Source organism: Lichenostomus cassidix, chromosome 2 (assembly GCF_008360975.1).
Source record: "Lichenostomus cassidix isolate B80296 chromosome 2, HeHo_3.0, whole genome shotgun sequence".
Lineage (NCBI taxonomy): Eukaryota > Metazoa > Chordata > Aves > Passeriformes > Meliphagidae > Lichenostomus > Lichenostomus cassidix.
The window spans coordinates 23,584,385-23,611,293 of NC_139482.1; the positions used below are offsets into that span (position 1 = coordinate 23,584,385).

General features: G+C 40.0%; 1 protein-coding gene across 3 annotated transcripts in view; it reads right to left on the reverse strand.

Annotated features, from left to right (window-relative positions):
• The window catches only part of CALCR (calcitonin receptor), a 154,776-nt gene that overhangs the window by 51,908 nt on the left and 75,959 nt on the right, over positions 1–26,909 (reverse strand). For 2 of the 3 annotated variants that reach the window (XM_085050727.1, XM_085050726.1), the window contains 3 exons: positions 18,092–18,179; positions 8,465–8,618; positions 4,260–4,370 (listed from right to left, as the gene is read on the reverse strand). In XM_085050727.1, coding sequence (XP_084906853.1) covers positions 4,260–4,370; positions 8,465–8,618; positions 18,092–18,139 — 313 coding nt within the window. In that variant the 5' untranslated portion in view covers positions 18,140–18,179. The remainder of the gene's footprint in view (positions 1–4,259; positions 4,371–8,464; positions 8,619–18,091; positions 18,180–26,909) is intronic. The other variant, XM_085050728.1, reaches the window with a different exon arrangement.

Below are 26,909 nucleotides of genomic sequence, written 5' to 3' on the forward strand. Positions count from 1 at the left end.
AGTCATCATCTAATTGATTATGGATACATATGGGTTTGTTTCCAAATTGCACTTCTAGAAACTCTGCTCCTGGACCTACATGAACAGTTATGAGTAATAGTTTACAAAAGGGAACTAAAGACAGAAACCAAAAAAAGAGGAGAACTGAGGGGAGTTTTGCTAAATGCAACTTTGGATCACAAAGTGGGGTGTCTACTCCTCTTAAACACTGCTTTCTGCCAAAGAGTAAACGGAGTGAAAGTGAGATGGAAAGGTGTGTCCGCCAAAAAAAACTTGCACATTCACCTCCCTTGCTATGTGACTGCATCAAACTGATCCTGACTAAATGCACTGCACAGGCACAGTGAGGTGGGCACTATAACACTCCCCTGCCAAAAACCCAACAACCCACAGATGGCACAGGGCAATGCTCAGCTCCTCCTGTTCTCCCTGGCAAACCTGCCTTGCTAGGAGGCCATTATAACCACAATAAATGTTCTTTTCTTTCATTAGTAAGAGTACTGCCAGCATTCCTAAAAAACTAAACTCTTACCAATTTAAGTGAGACCTGGAACCATTTCAGAAGAATTAGACCAAAGATTAACTGGTCTAAAATATGAATGTAAAATACAATTCAAGAGAAGTGCATGTTGCCTGAATAGGGGTATACAAAGTAGTCCTGCTCAGAGCCTCACAGCCAGAAGTGGATGAGACAATGAATGTCCTGCTGTCACTGGTGTTAAAGCAGTAGGTCTTATTATGTTTTCCAGACAAATTGGTTTGTTTTTATGCATTATCACATTGTGCATGATGTGCACTGCAAGAAAGAGATTTTCGGAACACAGATTCCTATCTAGTAAGAACTGATCTAAGTTCAGTGAAATAAGTGGGACTACACTTGGTAGCTAGCTGTGAAGTTGTCAGACAGAAAATGAGCAGAGAACTGAGTATGCTCTCCTTCACTTTGTTTCTGTGTTCTTTTCTTCAGAATACGATTTCACCTTGTTTATTTTCTAACATACTCTGGCAATTTCTCCTTGGTATCAATGCTGGATACTGGGGATCAGACACAGAGGGCTGGTATTTGGCACCCAGAGATACAAATGGGAGGAGGATTCGATACTATGCCGACAATAATGTTTCACGTTTCCCATTTTGAAGGATGTAAGTATCAAAGCACAAAGATATAGACGAAAGACATTATGCTATTCCAGGACTCAAAGCTATACATGGCCTCTTAATGAGGTGACATAGCCATCAATTAGCTGATACACTGTGGTTCTGCAGATCTTGGTACAGCCCAAAGCAACACAGCATGAAATACTTGTTTCAGAAATCCATGGGGTTATTTGCATGCCTAAAATACATGCTGAGGTACTTGGATATCAGAGACTCACTGGGGAGGAAATCTGACAGTCACTACAGTTTTCATCATGGGAAATTGTTATTCTTTAGGATTTTCTCTGTTTCTCAGCAGAAAATCCATCTGTATTTTGTTTAACATGAATAAGTTACCAAAGGAAATAATGACTTGTGACACAAAACCTGACAGACTTCTCAGGACAGCTCAGTCTGTGCTTTTGGCCACCTGGAAGTGGCAGCCACTTTCATTAGCAGTTGATAGACTTGTAGACACCCTTCTTATTTCTGGTCTCCCTCCTACTTTATTGAGTCTCCATGTGACAACCAGCCACCTGTAAAGCAAAGGCTGAGTACCCACTGATTTGATGCTGCATCTGTAACACATGCTGGGTTACTCAACAGCTATTCTAGGAAAGCAGCTCTGGCTCAACCAGGAGATGCTGAGGTGCTGCCAAAAGAGGGAAACAGGGTTGACTGACAAGGATGCAGGCAAAGAGGCTAACAGAGGTGCTGACAAGGAGAAGGGAAATATGCCAGAGGAAAATACTGAGTCCAGAAGACTGTGGGTATTGTTCTTAAAGAGGACAGTGGAGAGAACAGTAGGTAATTAATTACTGGGGATGGCTTTTCTTCCTACAGCTGAGAAGTCTTTTCTTCCTATGGCTGTGTACAGAGAACAAGAATACTAAAAAAATCCCAAATTTAAACTTTTAAATCTTGCCAGAAAGAGTAAGTGCAGTATGCACACACTGTGGACCAGGCTCTGTGACAAGCATTTGTACATTAAGGAGTGATTTGCAATCAGTGTAAGAGCCACAGGCCTTGGCATTAAGAAGCATTAATAAGTGGCATGAAATGCCTCTCCATGGATGGCTTCAAGTGTTACTTTGAAGAGTGCTGTCGTAGCAGAGCAATTAGTTCAGAACAAGTCACTGGAGACAAACAGACAAGTGGAAAAGATGAGAATAGGGGGCTTGGGAGTGAGCAGGAGAGTGGCTCTTAAATCACCCCCATTCATGAAGGATGAGGACCTTTAGTCATGGGGAAACTTCTGTGATCACAAGGCCGCCCAACACCCAACACTTGTACTTTGCAGGTACAAGTTGAGAATTGCACGGAGTGTACGTAAACTAAGACTGTTAGCGACATGCATTTTTTTCTTCTGAGAAAACCATGGAAGCAGGGAAAGCAAAAGACTTGTAGTAAATCTTCCTATTCATGAAGAGGGCTGTTGCTGTATGGGAAGGATATAATGAATAAAATGGGATCTGAAGCAGAAGGTGCAGACCCCATCCTAGAGGCACTTCTAGAATGCATGCAGGAAAAGGCTCATGCAGCCTCAGAATCCAGAGCCTCAAGCTCTGTCCTGAATGTGGGCACTTCTGTCTGGGAACTGAACCAAGTTTGGCCAATTCCTCCAAAATGCTCTTTGGGGATCTTTTGTCAAGTAGTCTAATGGTTGAAGCACTTGTCCACAGAGCGGGAGACCTGAATGAAAGGCCATCCTCCACCTGAGGGTCTCAGCTTCTCAGTCTGTGTTGTCCCCAGGTGTTCCAATGATGAGCCATGAGCATGACACTGCTGCAAGGCTCTTCCTTGAAAACTATGACACTGTTTAGAAAAGAGGTCAAGTCTTCTGTGTCAGAAAGCAAAAAGACAAGACCTTGTGATTTGGTGCCCATTGTCTGTCTCAGGGATGTAAGCTGCTGTAAAGACTTGTGGGGTTGGTCTCAGGGTGTTTCCTCAGGAAGTGGATAGTGACCTTGCCACATGAGCTCACTTTCCAAGCATTTCCTTCAATCCATCCTGTCCAATGCCTACTTCCACTGGGAAGAGAGATGTTCCTTCAGCAAATATTGAATACAGGTTTGAATCCCCTCAGACTGGATCTGACATTAGAAATTTTCCACTTGCTGTGTGAATTCTCTAATCATGGACAGCTTGAAGAACAGGAATATCAATCAATCTGGCTGCTACTGCAAATGGGATCAGCAAAATGCATACTGGGTTTGATCCAACCTGGAAACTCCTCAGTTTCTAAATAAGCAATAAGCTCAAGAAAATCAACAGTTTTAGCTAATGGTGCTGGGTAATTAATTCACAGCTATACAATAATCTGTTTCCTTCATTTCCAGCTGGGCACATACATTTTGGGTGAAGCTTGTTGAAAAATTTTAGATTTATGTGGCCTCCCTCCCAAATGTTTAATTTCATAGATTTTAACTGCAATTGGTGCATTGTGACTATGTGGAATTTAGCACACTATGGCATCAAGCACCACCTATAAGCAACATGTCCTGAGCATGGAACACACAACGGTGTCTCTCTTCAAACTGTACTCCTTGCAGAGTTAAACTTGTGTCTAATATTTCCTGATGCTTATTTAGAAATACTGCCATTATTTTTTTATTTTTCCTTTTAAACTTTCTTCAATTACTTCTCTCAGTCTGCTTCTGCTATTTGTATGAAGAATTCAGCTAGCAACTGAAACTCAGAGACTGAGAGAACATTATTTCAGCTCATCTTCTTCCATAAAATGATATTTTCCAATAAGAACTGAACAAAGAATATACTGATATATATTTCATGCACATAAACATTTTCTCTTCATTATAAAAGCTTAGAATGAGGTGCTAAGAATATTTTGATGTTGTAATTCAGAAGCTGACATTTTCATAAACTAGGTTCCATAAATCCATGAGTTACATTTACATAAATATAAATACATATAAAACATTTTAAAAATGAAAATATGTAAATTAGGGAACCCAAAAGCTTAATGTGCTTTAATTTCAACCAAACTTTCTGAGATTTCACAGTGCTGCAAAAATGCCACTGGTTTGAGTGCATCCACTCAATGGCACAAATGTTCTGAAGACATCCTTTGAAAGACAAACTGATAAAAAGAAATACTGTACCAGTTGGATCAAAGTCTGGAAAATAATCTGGACAATTCTGAGCAGTGAGCCTTCCAGCAGGTGTGTCATCCCAGCACAACCAGCCATCCCATGTTCGGTTGCAGAACAGACCTGGACAATTAAGAGGATTACAGGAGTTAATTCAACAAAAAGTCCCTGCTGAACCACTCTGTTCTAGCCTCTTGAGGAATATTGCTGCCTGCAGACAATCAAGTTTTTTTTCATATTATACCCCTTTGTTATTTTTACACTTAGTGTGGCACTCAGGTACTACAAAGTATTTGTTTTTGCTGACCTCATGTTAGTGGTGTTTATTTTACCAGAAAGGTATGTTTTAAAGCCTGTTGAACTGAACATTGAATGTAGGGTCCAGTCCTACAAATTTCTCTTCTTGATCCTCTTTCTGTCCTCAGCTCTAAGCATGAACACTAGTGGTACCCAAAGACCTGTGAGGCACCCTCTTTTCATTTAATCTTTTGCTGCTCAGTAGGTCTGAAAATTGGTTGTTTGAAATGTAAAGGTAGGAAGCATTTGTGGGAACATCCCAACTAAAAGCAACATTTGCAGAGCCAGCTCCCTGTAAGGCTGTTGCCTTGTTCAACCCCAGAGATCGGCGATGGAACTACAAATCCCATGAAGCAGGTGCAAGACTGATCTCTAACAGGCAGGTTCTGCCTGCTGATGCTGTCTAGGTAGGCAAGCTGTGATCTTTTCCTTATAATTTCCCTTCTGGGACGGTAGTGCTGTTGATGTTCCCAGCTTGGAGGGATGTTCCCAGCCCCCCAGAGAGTGGCAATGTGTCGGGGGTTGAGAATTTCTTCCCATTCCTGTTACTAAGCAACAAATAGTTAGATGTTTAGAGCGATCAAGTCTTTTGTAAAAGACAAAAGCTGGGCTTTGGGCAGGGCACGGTAAGGGAAGAGGCAGCCTTGGGAACAGTTTCTCGTGGTTTGGACGCTGAGAGGAGAGGCTGCTCTTTTGCTGCTCTTCGCCTTGGACCAAAGCGGATCCAGCTGTGCCCTGTTTCTTTCCTCTTCTCCTGGCTGGGTGAGCTTTGATTCAACCTTTCTCCTCACGGGGAAGGGCACGTTTTCCCTCCCCGGGCTGCGTTCCCTCGTGGCTGCTGCCGGGAGAGTCCCGCGGCCCCTGCTGCCTGCCCCCGCCCTCTGCCGCACGAGACTGCGGCGTCTGCTGTGACTGCAGAAATTCTCGCTGGCCGGAGAGAGAGAGCGCCCGCTCCTGCTGCCCTGCTTTCTCGCTGCTCCGAGCTGCTTTCGCTGCCCTGCCTGTTTCTCAGCCTGTCTGCCATTGCGGCTACTGGACGCTGACCTGACCCTGCGCCACAGCGCCACCTGCAGCTGCTCGGGAGTCATCGCACCTGCCCTGGCCGGCCGGGAGCTCAACAGCGCCCCTGCTGCTTGCAACCGTGATTGCACCACACGGGAGAAGGCTCAGCAGCTCACAAGTTATCTGCTGTTTGGTTTTCTGGTTCTAGTTGTGGTTTGCTATTATTGTTATTGTTTGTTTATAGATACTAGTAAAGAACTGATACTCCTTTTTTCCCATACCTTTGCCTGAAAGCCCTTGATTTACAAAATTAAATAATTCGGAGGGAGGAGGGGAAGAAAAATCACATCCTCTGTTCTAGGGGAGGGTTCAACCTCTCTTGTCAGACACCTGTCTTTCAAACCAAGACACAATGCCAGGGAGGAAGAATACGGCTCATTGCTGATCCCTGTTACAGAGGTTGTACATACTATGGTCCTCAGAAATTGTGCTGTAAGACTGCTTGCTGTAAAATGTAACATGACTCATTGTGGATTTATACAAGAAACATATTAAACCCCCCCTATACTTCCTAGTTATTTTCCATTCAAAATCAGTTTTTGTTGGGGAAAAGGTATTTATCATCAAGACCATCAGGTTGAAGTGAAATCGAATGAGAAGATACATCTTAGTTTTTTTTGCTCTGGGCCTGAGGAAGTATCAAAATGGAAGTTGTTTTTAAAATAATAATACAGAAGGCACCTAATAAACACTGAAAATTATTAAAATATGGGCAGCTAATTACTTCCAGTGCTTTTGAAACTATCGACACATAAACTTTCTTACTGAAGCAAGAAACCTGTAAAAAGACATATGAATCGTTCAAATTTGAACCAATAACTATTTGTAAGTGAAGTAGTTGTCAATTATAAATTGAAAGCATAAAGCTTTCAAAATAAATTTTTTCCAGATTAGATGTTGTTCAGAAAAGACATTTTTATGTATACCTTTTTTTATCATTAGCTAAAATTTTATGCATTTTTCAGTTAAATGGGCTCATGCTACTTGTTCACTTAATAAACCAATCATCATATGAGCAGTTTATCTTTCCTTCAGGCATTGTCATGTTCTTCTGTAGCTTTGAAATACATCTGAAAGACTTTCAGGAATATTTTTGTAATATCAAAGAAAAGGAAGAGTAGAAATTGACTGCAACTTGAGCTTGTATTTGAAAGGTAGTGCCAAATGGAGTTGGAGGGAATTTTGAATTTTAAAACTTTAAATCCTTTGCATGGGCTGATGAAAAATAATCACATAGGTCAATCTATACATTGTGGGCTTGTCTTCAAGGTAACTAACAGGATATATATATGCACACATTTATCTCTGTCTATCTATACATATACACACATATATACACACACACACTGTGTTGTTTTGGAGGGCTGTCATGTGTTCCCATGTGCCTGAGCTCCTAATTCTACTATTTCTTCAGCTCAGAACACAACTTCAGTGGCACTGACACCATTATCACCCATTATCTTCATTCTGAGTTACAAATGAATTAAGTGCATGTTGCTATAAAAATCACAGCCCCTAATGGCATCACTTAAATCTAGCTGCCAGCTGAAGGAATGCAGGAATGTCCTGCTGTCCTCCTGTGACAATGCTGCCCTTGAGAACACTCCTAGGAATTCATGTCTTGATACATAGGAATTCACAGCTCATGCTGGAAAAACAGCCCTTTGCAACTTATCACACAAGCCAAGTGCAAAAAAAGGTGAATCCAATGGTTACTATCAACAGATGCAAAGATTAGGTGTTTATAGAGCTGGAGACTAAAAGAGTAATCTAACAAGAAATGATAATCTACTTTCCCCACAAGTCCAGCAACTAAAAGGCTGTTTATGTCTGAAATATCATTCTTTCTATCCCATAACCCTATGTAACTGCTTGTGGATATTCCCCATTATTAGCCTGAATTAAAATCGATTTTCAGCAGTGGGTATCTCTATATTCATTCCCAAACAATTCTGCATCAAGACCTGATTATCTTAACATCTAATCCTTCTTTGAGTCTTACAGAATCCAGTAAAGTTTTTAAGATAAAGAACTGTAAAAATGTCTTCATTCTTGTATTACAAAAAAATCCCACATTATCCCCAAGACTTCCATTAGATTGGGTGTTTTTGTTAATTTTTAAAAAATATTTTCCCTTTAAACTGTGTCCTCAATATCTGTTGTTCACTTGCATGTCTCACACTACCTGTGATAGTTTTTTCTCTAGCTCCTCATATCTTCTTTCATATCTTCCATGAGAAAAAGTGACCAGAATAGTCAGTCCCAATCAGAAATGACAATTTATGTTATGCAATTGCAGCACCACTATTATTTGTCATTTCCCCTTTTGTTAATCTTCATATATGGCCCATATTCTGTAAAGATGAGTGCCCAGTATTTTATAAACCTTTTTTTCCTATTGTTGCTGCTGAATATAGAATAAATGGAACTTGTGTTGGTACAGAGTACGACAGCCAGCAGTCAATACATACATGAGAAAAAATTGAAACAGTGAATGGAGCAAACAGAACAACATGTATTTAAGATGTTCCCACTCACAATCAGGTGTGACCTTGCTGAGTGGTTCAGGAAAATGCCATTCCCAAAGCAAGGACAAGAGAGATTAAAGCAGCAAAGCACTGAGCCAGAAATGTAGATGACAGAGGAAGGAAGAGCTATTCATTCCCTGGGCTCCTTCCAGGCTTTTTTCTTTCTTTGCACTTAGGAGGATGCTAACTAAGTGTGAATTTGATTACTGCTTGTAGAAAGGAAACTGCACCCTGAGAAAGACTATGGATTAGTATAAAGAAGAAAATATTTCTATGTAGTTATATAACCACATATGGCAAAATACAGATTTTTTTAAAAATCCTTTTTACCTTTTTTCTTGTATGGAGGAGCTCTGTTCATCCTCTCGTAGCATTTGAACTGTGAATCTATGATCTTCTGTCGTATGACTGAATTTTCAGTTACTACAGGCTCTAATGTAGGATCAGTATAATTTACAGTAGAAGAAAGACTTGGAACAATTCTCTGTATAGAAAGGAAAAGCTGTTAGTACAACTGAATAAACAAAGAGGATTAAATAAAGAAAAAAAAAGTGAGGACCAGAAATTTCTATTATGTATTCTTCAAAGGTCTTTAATTTGCACATATGTTTACCATTATGATGGGCCTTGTACTATTTACAAAGTAAATGCTAAATTTTATTAGTTTACCTCATTAAAACAGAAGATTTTAACCCAGCCATTTTTCTTGGCAAAAAAAAGGACCACTAAACACTTGATAAAGTCTTCAAAGTATTTTCATTTAATTTAGTGTCTGCAAGAGAATTTTCTATCTTCCCAAAGTTACACCTGTGTATCTCTGCTCACTTGTGCTGATTTCTCTCTGCACAGTGCAAAAATACCTCAGTGCCACAGCCTTTGCTTTGAACTGATTGTTTCATGTTTTATGTCACCTGATTTGAGCTTCTGCAACTGCCAAGGTCATAGAAACACATGGTAGAGTTTAAACCTTGATACCTGATCTTAGCTCCTAGTTAAGCACCTAAGCAGAATCCCCAGATTTGATAGTCTAAATAGCAAGGTCCCCTTTGATCTAGTGGCATCTTCTGAATTATCCCATTCTGAGCTGCCTGCAGGTTACAGGAAAGGATCATTGCCTCTGGAAGGCAAGATATCAGGTAGAGAGGTCAGTTATGTTCTTTTGCCATCCATCTGTCTGTCCCTCCCTCTGTCCCTCCATCCCTCATTCCCTCTCTCCCTTGTACAGCCAAGGTCTATGAGCAGAAATGAAAGCATGGAGCTTTAGTTTGTTCTGTTCTGTTCTGCCTCAATCCTGCATCAGGAAAATTATTAGTTCCTCTGCTTCCCCAAGTAAAAGCAATGTTGCTGTAGCACTTTCCTAGCACGACCTTCTATTTTCCACTATCCTAAATGGTACTAAAGCCATCACAAACACATTCAGACTCATTTGCAGGCTGCTTCAAAATCTAGGTCTCTCATAAACACACCAACTTGACCTTTTTAGAGCAAATGCTAGTACAGAGATCTTTAAGCATGCATTTGTAGTTGTTTGAACAGAAAACATGACAGGTTTGAAAGCTGAAATATTGACTTACTTCTTACATTTTTCTCCCCTTTTATATTGCATATCACAGGCAATTGTATTGCATCAATATGTTATTTTTCCCCCATTTGCACACTAAAACACCTTGGTAAAATACATGGTAAACCACAGTATGCTTGACTTAATTGAAAAAAAAGCCATTACTTTTATCCTGATACTTCTGTGCCAAAACCATGTCAGTTTAATCTTTTTATGCTCTTTAATCAATTATGTTTTCCTAATTTAATCAAATCAAATCTAATCTAATCTCTTTTGAAACAGACATTTTCAACTGTATACACCTGCTAGCTGGAGGACATGGAGTCAATCTGGTTGCACTTAAGCAGGTTCTTGAAATAAAATAGGAAGAATAAGATGGAAAATATTTTCTGGCAGAGATAATTTCATATAAATTTTAGGTGTATGTATATTCCCCTCCTCCCCAAGATATACTTGGCCAATGAAGCCATTTGGAACATTTCATCTGGCCATTCAAGTGCAAAATTAAGTATCTGGAAAGTCAGAACAGTAAATATAGAAGCAAAGCCAAACATCATTGATCCTGTTTAAAAAGGCTAAGGGGAGCAGCTGGAGTCCCCAAGAATCATTTAAAAACCAGCCAAACAAAATCCTAAACCCAGCACAGGAAAGTACAGATGATGTTCTTCAGACACTGTCAGCTTTTTCTTAGCCCTTGATATCCATGTCCATGTCACAAGCTCTGGTGCTTCTCTGAAGTGATTAATAGATACTCCATGCTAATTTTCCCCATTCTTATTTTGAATAATATTTCAGTGCCAAGCTATTTGGATTCAAGAGAGAAATAACAGTTTCATCACAGGAAGATAGGAAGACTTCTGCAGCAATGCCTTTCTTCTTGACAATTTCTCTGTTTTCTGGGCCAGTTTGGGAGCACATCTATGTGTGAGGTGATGGTTTTGGGGGGTGAAATACAATTCAGACACTCAAACCACCTTACTCTTATAGATAAGTTTCATTACTTGTAGTGTGTAATTCCTGAAGAAGTCAGCTCTTATTTGGTACAGGTCAATTAGAGTATTTTGATACTTGGAGGTAGAGAGTACCTGTGGTTGTGGATGGATTAAATGCCTTGGATTGTGTAAAAAATTATGTAAGAGTGCTCAGCCATGTAACCAGGAGGCCCATTCTACTGCCCCTCTACAAGGCAATCATTGCCCAGCTGAAATTGCCAGCAAAATTTCAACTGACCACATTTAAGCCAGGAATTCACTCAGAGAGATTAAAAATGTGGATGAGTTGTGTCACTAAAGCTCATCACTGGAAATCACTTAATGGCCTCCAGTAAAACGAAAGCAAGTTTGGATAAAAATTGGAAGAATAATATTAGATTTACAGCTGTCTCTTAAATGATCTTTTTTTTTCCTTTTTTTTTTTTCTTTTTTCTTCATTCTTTTTCTTTCTACTAAACACAATGACTCAGATTTTCAAAGTTAATTGCCTAAAACTCTTTCCAGGCACTTTTTATGTAATTGAATAGCTTGTGTGCAAAATCAAATTAAGGGGTTGTACATAGGTATGTCACTGGAATTGTTTGTCTGTGATATGCCCTTTTTTGTGTACGCTTTCCTTTGATTACTATTCCTTATTTCTATTTGCCTTGATTTGAAAAGCTGGCCTTGGAATCTTGAACACAATTTTCTTCTGCCTTAAAATCAGATTACCATTTCAGCAGATTAATGAAATATTAATTTTGTGGATTGCTGGAGGTGGAGAAGTGTTTGAAATACCGGGTTTTTTACTATGCATAAGAGAATCACAGGTCCATCACCACCCTGGGATCCTGTGCTTAAAGCCTGACCTCCTAAAGCCAGTCCAGTGGGCTGATGATCCAGCCTTTGTATACCTGCAGTTCAGTCAGACAAGAATCTTGGTGCAGTTTGTGATGTCAGAGTTATTATTTCTTTTAGTCTTCCTGCACTCTTTACTGCAGGGATCAGAAGAAGTCAAATGGGTCAGAAAAACATCTCTGGGTCATTATTCTCTTATCAGAAATAGCACTGGCTTGGGTATGGCTACATAGGAGGGAAAGCTTAGTGTGTATCATGTTTATGGGAGAGGCTGGGAATGTCCCATGGATCTCTGTGTGCCTGAGGTCGTATATGCCCTCATGGAATTAATGTTTAGGGCTCACCTCTGCTACTACGTTTTAATTGTTATATCAATGTATTTTAGGAATTAAGATTTAAACCACACATTTGCACCACAAAAAAAGCCAAGCTCAATTAATTTTCACCTGGTAACTACCAACAAATATTGAACCTAAAAAATACTGAACAAATTTTAAATGTTTAGAGTCCATTACTGCACAATAAAAAGCCTTCACATCCATTCATCAGATACTTCAGATGGAAACAGAAATGATGTTTATACAATAAAGGAATACCTCATTCATTTATAAACATTCTTTATTAAAGAGAAATAAATAATTCACAAGAATCAATGTGACCATTGCCTGAAAATGCACTGAATTCTTCAGAAGAAAACTGTTTAATGATGTCCCATGCAGCAGTTTAGCAGCCGTACATATGATGTCACTCCTAAAAGTCCAAGTAAATGACGTCATACATACGACCACCAAGCCACCACGTGACAAATGACTGCTACAAGACAGTGAATTTTCATTATAAAGAGAATTCTCATTACAGGCTGCTGGGAATGCTGAAGTTCACTTTATACCTAGAATGAATAAAGGATTCTAGAGAAAGCAATTTGGCTTCATTATTATAAAGGAGCGAACAAATAGTGCCCTGGTTTCTGTAAGAGAGACAACTGCTATTAACCTGTGCAAGACTGTGCCCATTTCTGCAAGAGAATCCAGAAAAAGTAAGCATAAAATTCTTTCACTTTTTTCCCCACAGAATATTGGACTTGATGAACAAACATCCCCAAATATTTTTCTTCCACCATCAAGGAGCTTGTAGGACACTAACAATAACTACACATGACATTTGGGAAAAGAAGGCATTTGTAGTTGTCTTTGGTTTTTGCAGCTTTCTTTGCTTTTTCTTCTTCCCTCCTTCCCCTAAATACAGTAATTTAGCAACAATTATTGTTGAGCTGAGTCAAAATATAGTTCAGATTCTGGGTGGTTTAACTGTTGGTTATTGATTTCAGCAGACCAAAACATTCACTTGTTATAATTCTTTTGAAACTACCATGTGCAGTCATCACTTGTGGATGACTAAACTCCTGTTCTATGATAGATCACATTTTAGAGCAAGAGCTCAGCATGATTTAGATGAGTTGCAGAGCCCCTCTTGTACTTTGATTATGTTTGAACTACTTTTCTCAACTGCTAGTTTTAGGACAGATATGAAAACAAGTGTGATACCTTAGGAAGGTCATTAGCATACGGTATTCAGTAAAGATAATAATTTCTATCCATCACAAGTGTGCTAGGAAGCAGCAGAAAATTTGTTTGGGGAAGTACTACAACATGACATGTTCTACTTAATCACTGAATATTAGAATTTTCCCATGCTCTACTGCTGTTGGAGCAGGAGGGTAATTATCTCAGCGGGATCCCATATGACTGATATGGAGGATTTTGGCAGCTGTTTAAACAAGCATGAGATTATCAGGCACAGCAGATAAAGAGAAGGTTGTAATGAAAAGCAAGTCACAAATCTTGCAGTTCTTTTCCATTTCTGCAGGATTTGCTCACTTGAAGAAGCTTTACTTGCATGTTATCTTGATGAAAACTGTGTGCTTAAAAGAGGGCTGCAGAATACTTCATGGATTTTTGCTTGCAGCCCTGATTATCATCTTGTGAGATGGCTCTCTACTGCAATCAGCTGCATAGCAACAGCCTTGTTTTTAAAAAAAGAAAAGATGCAGTCAAAATGTCCAGATCACCCCTGAAACTGGGTGAATAGAACAGAATACAGCATTCCTCTTTTTTGGGAAACTATGGGCAGCTTGAGTCTCAAAATCTCACACTAATTCTTACCACCTTAAAATATCAGCAATTTTCTTTCCAGAGTTTCCATTGTGTGAGAACAGCTTCAGAACTTGAGAGTGCACATATTAACAGCGTGAAGCAACCCATAAATAGTTTCACATGGAAATGTGCATGCAGAACAGCAGCTTCCAAAGGCTTGGTCTCAGGTGATGAGACCCAGGGGGTCTCACCATCCAAGCCTGGGGAAGCCCCTGGGCTCCCAGAGGTGCCAGACAGCAAGAATGCTCAGAAAAAGCAAAATAAAAGAGGTTGTGACAGATCTTCAGCAGCTCTTCTGGCCCATGGGAGGTCTGCACTGGACCAGATGCTGGAAGAGATGTTGTCTAAGCAGGAAAAGGCTTGTTCTCACAGTACCTGCACAGACATGGTTTCAGAGATGTGTGGTGAGAGCCGCTGAGCTGGGCATGATCAGGAGCCCAGTGGAGTTTGTGGCCACACCTCCCCAGCAGTGCACATTGCCCTCCCAGCTGTGAGGATCAAACAGGGGCACCATGGATGGCTCCCCTATCACGGTGGCAGGTGCTTTACTGATGGGTTCTAAAGGCTTGAACTCACAGTACCACAGCTGTATTCCAAAGAACAGCAGTTTGGGTAGTTACCAAAAATTACATTTAGGTTTTCATATGATTAATTTTCAATGTTTTGTGAACAGGAATTATTCACAAATCTTTCAGGACCTGGCAAGAAGTACTGGACTCTACATAGCTTTGTGACTGAGGCTTGGTAACAGTTTGGCAGATTTGGACTTAATGAATTTCCACTATTTGTTTTTTGATCAAAATGAATTTATTTTCAAATACAATATTGGTCTAGTGAGCCTAATTGAAAGTAGTGTGGCCTTCAGCTGCAGCATCCATTTAGTCCTTACTGTGCATGTTGTGATTGGCTCAGGACACAAAATTGTAAAATGTGGGAAAAACTACTTCATCAATCCTCATTTCCAGGGCCATTTTGTAAGCACAGATCTTATTTGACAAAATAAAGCAGAGAACACAAATCGCTTCTCTCAATGGCCTGAAAATTCGATTGGTCATGAAGGAAAGAGACCCAAACCTGCTTCCTCTTCCTCGTTCTCAGCAGTTTGTTGCTGCTGGGCACACTGTGCTGATGCTCCATCTTTCTTGTGAAGAGAAATGTGCACTGAGGAGATTAACTAATTGCTCCAGCACACAGGGGCTCACGTACTTGAGGAAACAAATCTCAGTCACATTCTGTGGCTCTCAATAATTGCCAGGAACTAGAGAGCATCAGGCATAAATCAGGAACTAAGACATAATGAACAGTTGAATTTTCTAATGAAATTCCCTTTGAATCGCAGAGGACTATCTGGTAATGCGTTATCATGCATCCAAAATCAAGGGAATACATCAAAGATGAAGAAAATAAAGAGTTGCTTTTATTTCTAAATTAGGTCTTGTAACAACTGATGCTTCAGGTTTTGTTTGGCAAAGATGCGTTGTTATGGATCTGTGCACAGAAGTGCTATTTGTTCTGCGCAAAAAAGTCACATACATTAAAGAGATGGTTTTTATCAGAAGGTACCAAAACCCCTTGGTGACAAGTCTAAAGGAGGTGATGGGGAGGGAATGTCTGTGCACACCAAGTAAGAAGGGTCTGTGACAAAATATTGAAGGAGAAATACAAAATGAATCTGAGGATGGCTTCTGTAAAGCGCTAACACTGTATATAGGGCAGGGTGTGCTCCAACACTGAGATTGTACTAGGAAACCACAGCTACCCTAAGAAAAGAGATTACAGGTAAAAGTCTCCCCTACTCAAAAATGGTGACCACCACAGGGGAACACCAGCACCTACAGTGGGATAAATGTCACAAACAGAGAGTCTGGAGCCCTGCGGAGCAAACATGAACCTCAAAAGTTTGTGTTGCTTTGCAACAGCTAGCAGGGACCAACTGGGAGTGCAGGTGACAAATGAGAGGATCAAAGTCATCAAGTCATCAAAGAAGGAAGATCCAGAGGATGCCTGGTGGGGTGGGTAGAGGAGAGGGATAGGAGGTCACTCCTGCCTGTGTCACAAAACACTTTAATTTCTATATTTTCCTCAGCCTCAGAGATTGCCTGTCATGTCTCACAGTTCTCAGAACAAAGGAGTGATTTGAAGAAGCAACAGAGGGGGAACAGTCTTTTTGAAAGAGAGACACCTCTTACTCATTACAAACCATAAATAAAATGCAAAAAATGAATGGATTCTACCATCTACAGATGGGGAATTTTTTTTTTTAAATGACTGAGGCAAAATACTTTTCATATTTGCTATAACAACGGTATTCTGGATAAGTTTAATGAAGGAAACAAAGTTTGTTCGTGGTCTGCTTCTGTGCTGTGGCTTCTTCCCCACCAAAAGGGAAATTAATCTAAGAGATGTCAAAGGAGAATGGAGTATGCCCGCTGCATTGGGAAAGAGGGCACATAGAGATTGGAAGAGTGAAAATGTAAGGAAATTTGTGCTTAAGTTATCCAGTGAAGTCAGAAGCTGAAGTGTCCTTTGGTGCAAAGATATTTAAAATGAATGCAGATGCAGATCTCACAGAAGAGTTTTTGGAGGATATCTTAGCCCTGGGGTACTGCAGGAGTGAGCACAGAACTAGCATTACACACATGCTCTCATGGGTGAGAGATTTAAAGGGTCTGGGGAAAACAGGGCAAGGATCAGTTGCTCAGGGCTGACCTACAAACCCATGCTGTAGGTCAAAGCACCTCAAATGCTCAGAAGTGCTGGTGACAATTTTAGTTATCAGCATATTTACAGTCCTGTCACTTGACTGGGAGAAAAATAAGCTGGATCTCTTTCTTCATTTGGCATCAGCTTTTTATAGGAAGAGTTGCTCTTTTTTGTCAAGGCCCCTATCAAGCTATGCAGATCAGCTGGGATTCAAACCCAGAAGGAAGCTGGTCTCTCTCAGGCTCTTTGTTACAGACATCTCTGACCATGGGTGATTTCACAGCCAATGCATTGTCCCATGCACCCTTGCAGGACAGGTAGAACAGCCGCCATAAATGGTCACAAATACCAGAATACTCCAGTATGCCACAGGGTAGAACACTTCTCTCAAGCACAGAGATGATTACTCAAATCATTAACTAATTCTGGACAAATTCTTTCGGGACTGAGTTAGCAGACATATATTAAGTCTCTTCAATTCTTTCTCTTGCTGTCCAGCTCTTCTTTGATAGAGGGTCCTAATCCTGAATGTTGAATTCAATATTTTACTGAAGTAATGTGTTCTTTGCTTTTCTCCTGGGTTCTCCATCATCTCGTTTAACTGTTTTCTTTTTGCCTCCTTCTATCCATTATTCTCTTACTGTTCTCTACTTTTCTTTCCTTCTTTTTACCTACATAAATTTAAGTGGCAAACAGCACTGTGGACAAGTTATGCTAGGCTGAGAGATGAGGAGAGACACAACCCAATGAGTAAACCAGGGAGAGTAGCCGCTTATAGTCTCCAACATATTTTCTACAACCTGGGAGTTGATGAGGGGATGCACAGAGATATTTCACATTCAGATGTTAAAAAAGAAGATGAGAAGTAGAGATGCAGGAGGAGCTAACTAAGAAACACAAGAAGAATAAGAAAACTTCCTTCAGGAACGCAGAGATAGAGTCAGATGGGGAATAAGGTGACAACCATCATGCAAGTTACTAGTATCACAACAGGGTAGCGAGGTGCTTGTTCCCAGCAGCATCATTCAGACATATGCTGATCATTCTGTAACTGAGGCACTGGGCAGTATTCTCAATTCTGGCTGCTTGTAATGTCTATGATTTCATGATAATCACTAATGATTTGAGGTTTCACAAGTAGAGGTTGGCAAAAGGATTCAATTTATGTGAGAGGTATTTAGTCAGGCAGAAATTAGTTTACCAAATATTTAGAACCACAATTACTCAGCCATGTTGCACATATTAAAATAAATGTAATGTTGATATGAAACAGTTGAAAATAGCATTTGAACTAAATAAATAGACTTTATTCTGTTATTTTTCATTTCAGTTGTTTTCCTAATAGCAGATCAACTATAAACAGTGAGAATTCATCACTACTTAAGTCAGTTTATCTCACAGAACATTAAGAGCATTTTTCAAACACAAATGTTCCCATGCCACTGATATGTTGTAGCCTGTAAAACACAAAAATGAAAAGTCATATGCATGACCTTCACACTTGCAGTTCTGTCTCACCAAGAAACAATGCTTTCAAATTCTAACTTTTATTAGATCATTTTATCAATCTTCTTTTGAAATTTATTAGTAAGGGAACTCTTTCCTTCACCTGTGAAGTATAACAAGTATAACTTGGTACTTATTTTTCTGAACATCAACACAGGTTTAGATATGGTAGGTGTCATGAGCACTTCAGTTTTCTTGTACTTACAATTAGAAGGATGATGAGTAAGAAGCAACTCTGGGTTGTTTTTTTCATTGTGGAGTCTTCCTGGAGAGACACGTTGTAGATGACCCTTCTGGGAATTAAACAACAAAAAAAGAAGTATTGGATTTTATCTGTTAAAATAAATTCCTTCTCTTCGTGTTCAAGCATGTTTTTAGACTTAGAGTGGACTCTGTGTGCGTGGTTGTTTGTGCATCCCCAGCCTCACATTTGCTCAAGTTTGATCTAACTGGAGGATGGTATGCTTTAAATTTAGTTTCCTTTGTGAACCTCTGGTGGTGAGTACAGATGACATGGGCTACAGCGCCACGCTACAGTGTGTCACCAGCAACAGATCTGGGTTAAGCACTATGTCTTTGCCAGCTGAGGCTACCTCAGTTGTCCTGTTTCAGAGGCTTCTAACCTAATATAGAGCTGCAGACCTATGAATATTCTGGATGTTTCAAAACTTGACCTACAAAACCCAGAAAGATACAGTTTGCAGATAAGTGCAATAGCAGCTCAGAAGATGTATTTATGAGGCTAGAGAAAGCCAGAGTTGGAGTAATCTCAAGCTAGGTGAACAACCACGTGTGGCAGGAAAAGAGAAGCTGGGAACAACACCATGGGGTTACATGCTCCTAATGGAGCTTGGTGGCTGGGCTGTGGATACACACACAGCAGCATAAGCTTCAGGCCATTGAGCATGGCTGCTTCAGCTCAAAGTTCTGGAGAGGCAGAGCAGGACATGATTCCACAGGTTTGAAGGGAACTGGATCAGCAACTTTTTGGTTTTCTGTTTTTTTTTTCTACATCAACACTCACCCAGCCTATCTGGGAAAAATATCCAGGGGCCACCAGGTATAATCTTATTGCTTCACAGCTGTGGGAGTTCAAGCAAGCAAAGCTCTTTGCATTAACACATCATTTGAAGTTTTATTAAAACGTAAGTTCTCCATTAAAATGAGAAATACAGCTTTTGTCAAAACACATCTTGCCTTCTGATGTCTCACAGACCACTGAGCAACATAGAACATATGGCTGTGATCACCTTCAGCCACAGCAACACAGTGAGCACTCACACATCTTCATTTTTCAGACTGATTAAAAACTAGAAGTTAGGTGTTTTCTACTTGAACAAACAATCCTGTGAGCACCCAACACATTTGAAACCCATGAATTTAATGGGAAAAAGGCACACGGACTTGGATGCTTAGTTTACTTGACATGTAGTGAACAACACAATCACTCGTGTAACATTTGTCTCAGCAACAGCATTATAACATATTTTGTCATCTTTAATAGTCTGGGAAGTCACCCATTTTCAGAGGGGAAAGGAAATATTATTCTCATCTAAAGCAGAAATATGTAATGTTGAAATGTAATAAAGCTGTGACACTTCCACTTCAATGCAGCACATGTGATCCAATGGCATCGTTGCAGTCATGTCACTGAGATTACATAAAGCACAAAATGATGGCAAAGAGAGTTTGGAGGAGTTGTCTCTAATAAGAAGTAGTCTTATTACTGTCTGAATCTTGCCAGAACCATTTTGCTGTCACAGAGGTAATGCAACATGGAAATGATACAGAAATAATATGTAATTACACTGTGGGCTGCAAACTTGCATTTGACTATCCATGGTAGGCAATTCAATTGAAGAAAAAACGGGACAGCTAGATCAGAGCAAAATACCTGGAATTGTCTGCATATTTTCCAGGCTCTTCCCTGCAGTCTGCATTGGTTCAAACTGACAATAAAGATTAATGAAGAGTCTATAACAGTGGCTCTTGGACAGCTGTACAGTGGGCAGAGGTACAAGCATGCATGTGGTGTTCATGCAGTTACACACTGCCCTGCAAAGTGTTCTGTTCTGCAGCGTGGTGTAAAGCCAGGCTGGTGGCTGCCTCTGTTCTTGTTAGCCTCATCACTGCTGCTGCCTCTGTAGGGACTTAGTATCAAGTAGGCAAAGGAAGCACTTTGCCTTACAAACTGTCAACAGCTTTAAAATACACAAGTTTCCACAAATAGCACGGAGATTAATACAGTATTGTGACCTAGAAAGCATTAACAAAATCAGTATCAGTTGAATTTACCTGTGATATGTCTGCTTTTCCTGCATTTTGTGCCAAGAGTGCCTGCAGCACCATGTTGGATTACAGATGTAGGTGCAGGTAAATCTTATCCTCATGAGATTTTGTGAACATTTGTTATTATGTACTGACAGAGCTATTTAAAACATTTCTTGCTCCTGTCTCTCCTAATTAAAAAAAAGCCATCTGTAAAATATTTAACATGATATTTTCCCCTGTGTTAACATGAGTAAATGAGTAAGAGCTGTTCCCCATGCTAAATCTTAGACAGTCCATTTATTTCCAGTCATTTTTCTTTTAGCCAGCTGTAACCACAGGAATGGCTGACATGCCAGATAAAATCCAGCACCTTTTCTGTCTTTCTCTTTCACAGAAGTCTTTTCCAGTGGTAAATAATTCAAGAATTGTTGAACAACAATATATTAACAATCAAACTATGAAGCCCCTGATTAAGAAGAGGTTTTTTTCTACTTTAACCATAAGACTGGCCCATAACACTACAGCAGACTTAGGGTGGCATCAGTACTGGATCAAGGATGATGATCTCATTGAAATGAAAAGGTACATGCAGATACAAATTATGGGTCAATGGGCAGAAGAGAAACAACAGGGAGTCAGAAAGATTCACACAAGGGGAACCCCAGGAGGTGGGCCCTGTCAGCCCCCAGACAGAGGAAAAAACCAGCATGGCTCTGCCCCCATCTCCGGGGATCCAGGTTCAGGTGTGACATGGCAGGCAAGGTGGGATGTGCAAAGCAGTATTCTCAAGTGCCTGTGGTTTAGGGTGACTAGCTGGGGACACACCTCAAACCCCAAGGTCTCTATGTTTTCTTACCTAGATAAGGCTTGCAGACCTTCCCTGTGGATTGCCTTCACACTCAGCACAGGGAGGCATGAACCTGCTCTGCCTGCATTACCGGTGGGCTGGGAAACACTGGGCAGACACATGTGAGCAAGGCAAGCCAGCAGATCCTGCTACTGAGCATTTAAGGTGTTCAAATCCAGGGAGGAGGTCTGTTTGTGTAGCCAAATCTGCTGATACTGTTGAGGAAAGTATTAAAATTACCCACTCACTCCCAGTGGGACATTATACCCCGGGTTCCTAATTTAGGCTACTGCTTCGGGCCAGGAATGAGCCTTACATCTATATACACTTCCATAATCCCAGGTCTTGTGCAGACCAGCATTGTAGTTATAGCCCTGTCAGGCAGAGGAAATGCCATGAGTTTAATCCCCATGCCTGAGATGGGAGTAGAGCCAGTCCCTCCTATTTTCCCAGCGCATTCTCTAGCCATTAGCCTGCAGTGATCTTGAAACGGTTTAAGTGGCACCTGGATCTTGTGGCATCTCCAGTAAAAATGGTGAGCTCTGCTCAATTATTTCTCATATGCAAGAAAACTGGAGACCATCAGTCCCAGGCAGAGAGATGGGTCTCCTTACAGCCTCTAGCCAAGTGTCCAGGAAGATGAGGCAAGGCAGAAGATGTATCTACTGCCTTCTACTCCTGTACTCCCTTCGGCTTGCCTTTATACAGTACCTAGATGTTTTGTCTAACCTTCCTTTTCATACTGGAATCCCCTGAGAAATAAAAATTCCAAATTCTCAATTTCAGGTGTCAGGCACAAAAAGACATCACAACATTAAAATTACAGGCATCTAGGACACCTGCTGCTTATCTCATTCCTTTTGGGAGTCTCAGAGACCCAAATGCTAAGTTGTGTGATGACTACTCAGTTGTTATTCTTACAGATCACAATTTCCATTAGCTTGCCTGGTGGAGATTGTGAAGTGCATCTCGAGTGTGTGCTGTGTTAACAAACTGAAACTATCAGCCATAGCAAATAGGCAATTTCAGAATTACACACAACGAATGACCAAATAATTCTACTTTATCGATTCATTTGGTTTAGATGGGAGCTGCAATGCTTGATACTTCATTTTTCCATTTAAAACCAGTCAATGAAAAGGGGTTATTTTACCTTAGATTTCCATTTGACTAAATCCTTTCCAACCAGCTGGACAAAAATAGGAAGAAAATAACTACAAAGCACAAGTAGTCTGTGTCTATTTTTAAGGTAATCACAAAGTTTGAAAGCCTCCACATGATATACCTGAGCAGCCAATGTGATCATACACACTACAGAGAAAACTGAAGATGGTGGTTCTTAGTACAAATAGTCTGTGTCTATTTTTAAGGTAATCACAAAGTTTTGAAAGCCTCCACATGTTATATCTGAGAAGCCAATGTGATCATACACACTACAGAGAAAACTGCAGATGGTGGTTCTTAGACTGGGTAATATGACAGACACAAATATACTTTGAAAGAACTAAAAAAGCCAAGAAATGCACTTTGAATGAGAATTATTTGTCTAGGACTTTAAAATACACTAAGATTTACAGAAGATTTTAAGGAAAGGCTGAACATTTTATGAAAGAAAAGGTACTAAAGCATTAAAAGAGTTAGAGGATGATTCCTTCCACCTGCCAGGGCATTACTTAGGAGGGGAGTGCTGAAGTATCTGGCTGAGCACGGGAACAAATCCCATTTTTATTACATGTAGGTGTGGGTGCGTGCAGTACTTCTGCATCCTCTAATGAATGTAAATCATGAGCCATGCCTACCATGTATTAGTAGCCAAAAACCCCCCTACTTCTTCAGTCCTTAGAAAGCCAAAGCTAATACCCCTCTTGGCTCTTGGATGAGGAGTTCTTTGAGGCTGCATGTAAAAGCAAAGGAAATTTCAGGAAGAGACTAGCAAAGTATTTCAGGGGATTTTTTGGCAGATTAAGTTTGAAATACTTACACAAACTAGATTGTAATTACTTAAAAAATTTATTTTAATATTTTCCAAATGTTTTGTATGAAGTATTTTAGCCCAAAATGTTAACAGGAGTATGTGAAGAGTCACATACCAAGCAATTCTGGAGCTCGGCATCTACAGGACTCTGTACCTTGTTTTATTTCTCTGAATTTGGCAAAATCATACAGTTTTGCCCAGAAATAGGGTCTGGGACAAAGTTTTATGCCTCTGCACCACAGGCTCTGATGATACAAATGGTGGTTAAAGGGAGGGTGTTTAGAAATACTTAGTTTGGAAGAGATAATGAGTAATAACAGCACATCTGCCCTTACACAGATCAATTTAAGCTGTTGTGCAATTGAAATTAAAAGAAAATTGACTTTTATGCTTTTGCAGTGAAAGAAGAAACAACACATGCAATTACACCTTCAGCCATGATGCAGTACACAGAGTGGATCACACTGTGACTCTGGAAAATGAGTTCATTGCCTTCTATCACTATTCAAAGGACACACTCTTGGAATAATCTTGCTCACATAGAAATTAAGTTAGATTCTCAGCACCCATCAAATTATCATAGAGTGGTTTGGGCTGGAAGTGACCTTTAAATATCACCTAGTTCAAATGCTCTGCCACGGGCAGGGACACCTTCCACTGGACCAGGCTGCTCAGGGCTCCATCCAGCCTGGTCTTGAACACTTTGGGAGGTGGGGCATCCAAAACTGGACAACATGATCCAGGATTTCATCTCTCTCATAGTAAAAAAAGTCTTCCTAATATACAGTCAAAATCTACCCTCTTTCAGTTTAAAACCATTGATCTTTGTCCTTTGACTAGAGATCCTGGTAAAAAATTTGTCCCCATCTTTCTTGTAAAACCCTATTAAGTTCTGAAAGGCCACCATGAAGTATCCCTGGAGCCTTCTCTCCTCCAGGCTGAACATCCCCAGCTGTCTCAGCCGGTCTTCATAGGAGGCAGTTCCAGTCTTCAGATCATCTTCATGGCCTTCTCTGGACTCATTCTAACAGGTCCATATCCTTCTTATGCTGGGGCCCCCAGAGCTGGATGCAGCACTGCAGGTGTTGTCTCACCAGAGTGAGCAGAGGGGCAAAATCCCCTCCCTTGATCTACTCGCCACGCTGCTTCTGAAGCAGCCCAGGTGTCATGTCACAGTCTTCATACTCGATAGTGAAGGCTTTTATTTCTTTTAGTTTTTACAATCAGATTTGAAATACTGAAGTTAAATATAAGCCTTACATTTCTGAAGGAACTCTGAGGATTTTACTAGCTCTGCTTTCAGTAATGGATAACGAGATTAAAAAAAAAACTTACTAAATGCTGGTAAATGTGTACCATGTTAAAGTCAAATATTTCCAATCTGTAGAAAAATAAGCAGAAAAGAAACAGAAAGCTGTGTAACAAAGCAGAGGAGTAAAAATCTACAGGAGAGCATTCCTGCTATTCAGAGTGCTCAAACAGTGGGACTAAATGAAGCAGCTTTGGCCACTGGACCACCATTCCACAGATGAAAGCAACCACTCTGCAGGAATGCCTAGTTCATCACTGAACATTCCTCAAAGCAGAACACTTCCTTGCCATGTCACTACATCATTATAACTCTCTGGTTTAGCATGTCATACAGTAGCACAGTATGATTTTAGCCTTTTTAGGCCCAGCTGTGGAAGGTCTTTTCAAAAGTGCTAGCAATTTTTTGGGGATTTTGCAGCAGTGCTTGTACAATATGCAAATATGCAAATATCTAAGCTTGGAGACACTGCAGCTTGGACACAGACAAAAACTTGGGATGAATATTACTCTGCTGTAAAACAAAGATTTTAAAAGAATTTCATACATTTATGTCAGACTAAAATCTTTTGCATAGCCTGCAAAAAAACCTTTGTGTGTAAGATTATTAACATTATTATAATTTACAAGGAATATTGTGAGAGTAGAGCTGAATAAACACTGCAAAAAAACCTGAAACATACTACACAGCTTCAGTCAGAACTCTGGAGTTAAGGAGAAAACCATGCCCATGGTTGTCTCATAACTAACTGGAACAGCATCCCAACTGTACTGCACATACAGCCTAGATCTTGCACACAGTATATGCCTGCCAATGTATTTAAAAATACTGCAACAAGTACTTGAGTTCCGTGGAGCAAGAATATAATGACAAGGCTGGTCTGGATGGACTTCGGAAGCACACATAAAGAGTTAGGGAGAAACAAGAAAAACGGCAGGACAAGAGTGGAATGTAAGGTAATTTTTCCAATTGCCAAAGTCTTTCACTGTCATATTGGAACAATCTTCATATAACTGGGTGAATGTAACCTTATACATGACATTCTGTCCTCTTGGATCAATACTTGGTTTTGGTCAATACTGCCTTGAATTCCATATATTAAGCTTTTTGTAAAGAAATTTCTTTCGGTTGCAGCACATACTGGAAAGAAAAATAGTTACTTAATATTTATTTGCAGCCAATTCCCTCTCAGTTTTCCATTCAGTCCTTCCCCACACAAACTCCCACTGGCTTTATTTTTTCTAACCATACATTCCTATAAATTATTTGAAGCAAGTGAATATTTTATGGGGTGGGCAAAAAACCAAGAAAAATATTATAATTTCTTATTATGTCAATGTTTTTATATAAGTCATATAAAGTGTGAAAAATCCTGTGAGAAGATTGTTTTAAATCAAATGCACATGACATACATTAAAGCATTTTTTTCCCACTTGGCAGAATAGCCCATGCTACATCTGGATGTAGGTTTCAATTCTACCTCAACAAATATGAGCCTGTGTGGAAATAATGATTTTTTCTTGAGGCTGGTTCTAATTTTATAGCACTTCTGCTAATAATGAATAAAAAAATCTTGATTTTGATTTGAAGTCAGCTATATCATTGTTGACCTCTACAGGTTGTATCTAAGGTATTATTAGGGTATGTTAAATTCCATAATAGAAGGAGACAAGTTTTGGGACATTCAAACCCTCTCGGGACAGTCTCTGGAGAAGGCTGTTTGTGCCTGAGGTCTCAGCTAACTTTCACAGATACACCAGTTGGTTGACTTAAAGCGTTATTACCTCTGCTGGGAAATCTTGCTTCACCAATGCTCTTAAATTATTATATAGACTGTAACACTGATACTGTTGTACCACACCTATGCTATAATAAATAGAAAAGTGACCCAAAGCTCTCACTGCATCTTAAACTATTTTTACAGCTAATCTAGAGATGAATAAGGACACAATAATGTAATGATTGATAGGGATAGAAAGAAAGATGGGTAAGCCAGATCATCTACATCTGTTATTACAGGTAATTTGAATGTCACAGCTGTAGTGGTTGGATACTGTGTTGTGCCTGCCAGGAATTATGGCAGCATTACTATTAAAGGTTAGATTGAATGTAACTGCCTAAATTTCCACTTTCAGTTAGGGCAAACTCTACACATTTCTCACTAAGGTATTGTACACTCATTTCAGAAGTTCAGCATGGCAATTTACATATAGTCAATTACTATCAACTGACATTTTCCCAAGAGGTAGCTATTAGCCACTAAAATTTCTGTGGAAGGCTTCCAGACTAACATACATGAAGAGATGTACTTCTAATGATAACTAGGCAGGTGAGGTTCACAGTGCTTAGGTTAAAATAAAGGGTAAAAAGGGTCTTTGCCAAGACCTGCATAGAGAAGGTTCGTGTTTTCTTTGTGATTCCTCTTTTTATCTGTAAATTAGAGTGGATTAGCAAGGAATACAGATGAGGGAATGGGAATCACCTGAGCAGTGAGACAAGTCATTACGGGTGTAACTCGCTCATATGCTCCAAGAAAATTTTATAAAAAGCCTTGGTTCTTTGTCCTAAGCATCCTTCCAGGCTAGCAGTCAGGAGTCCAGGGCTCATCCAGCTGTCCCAGA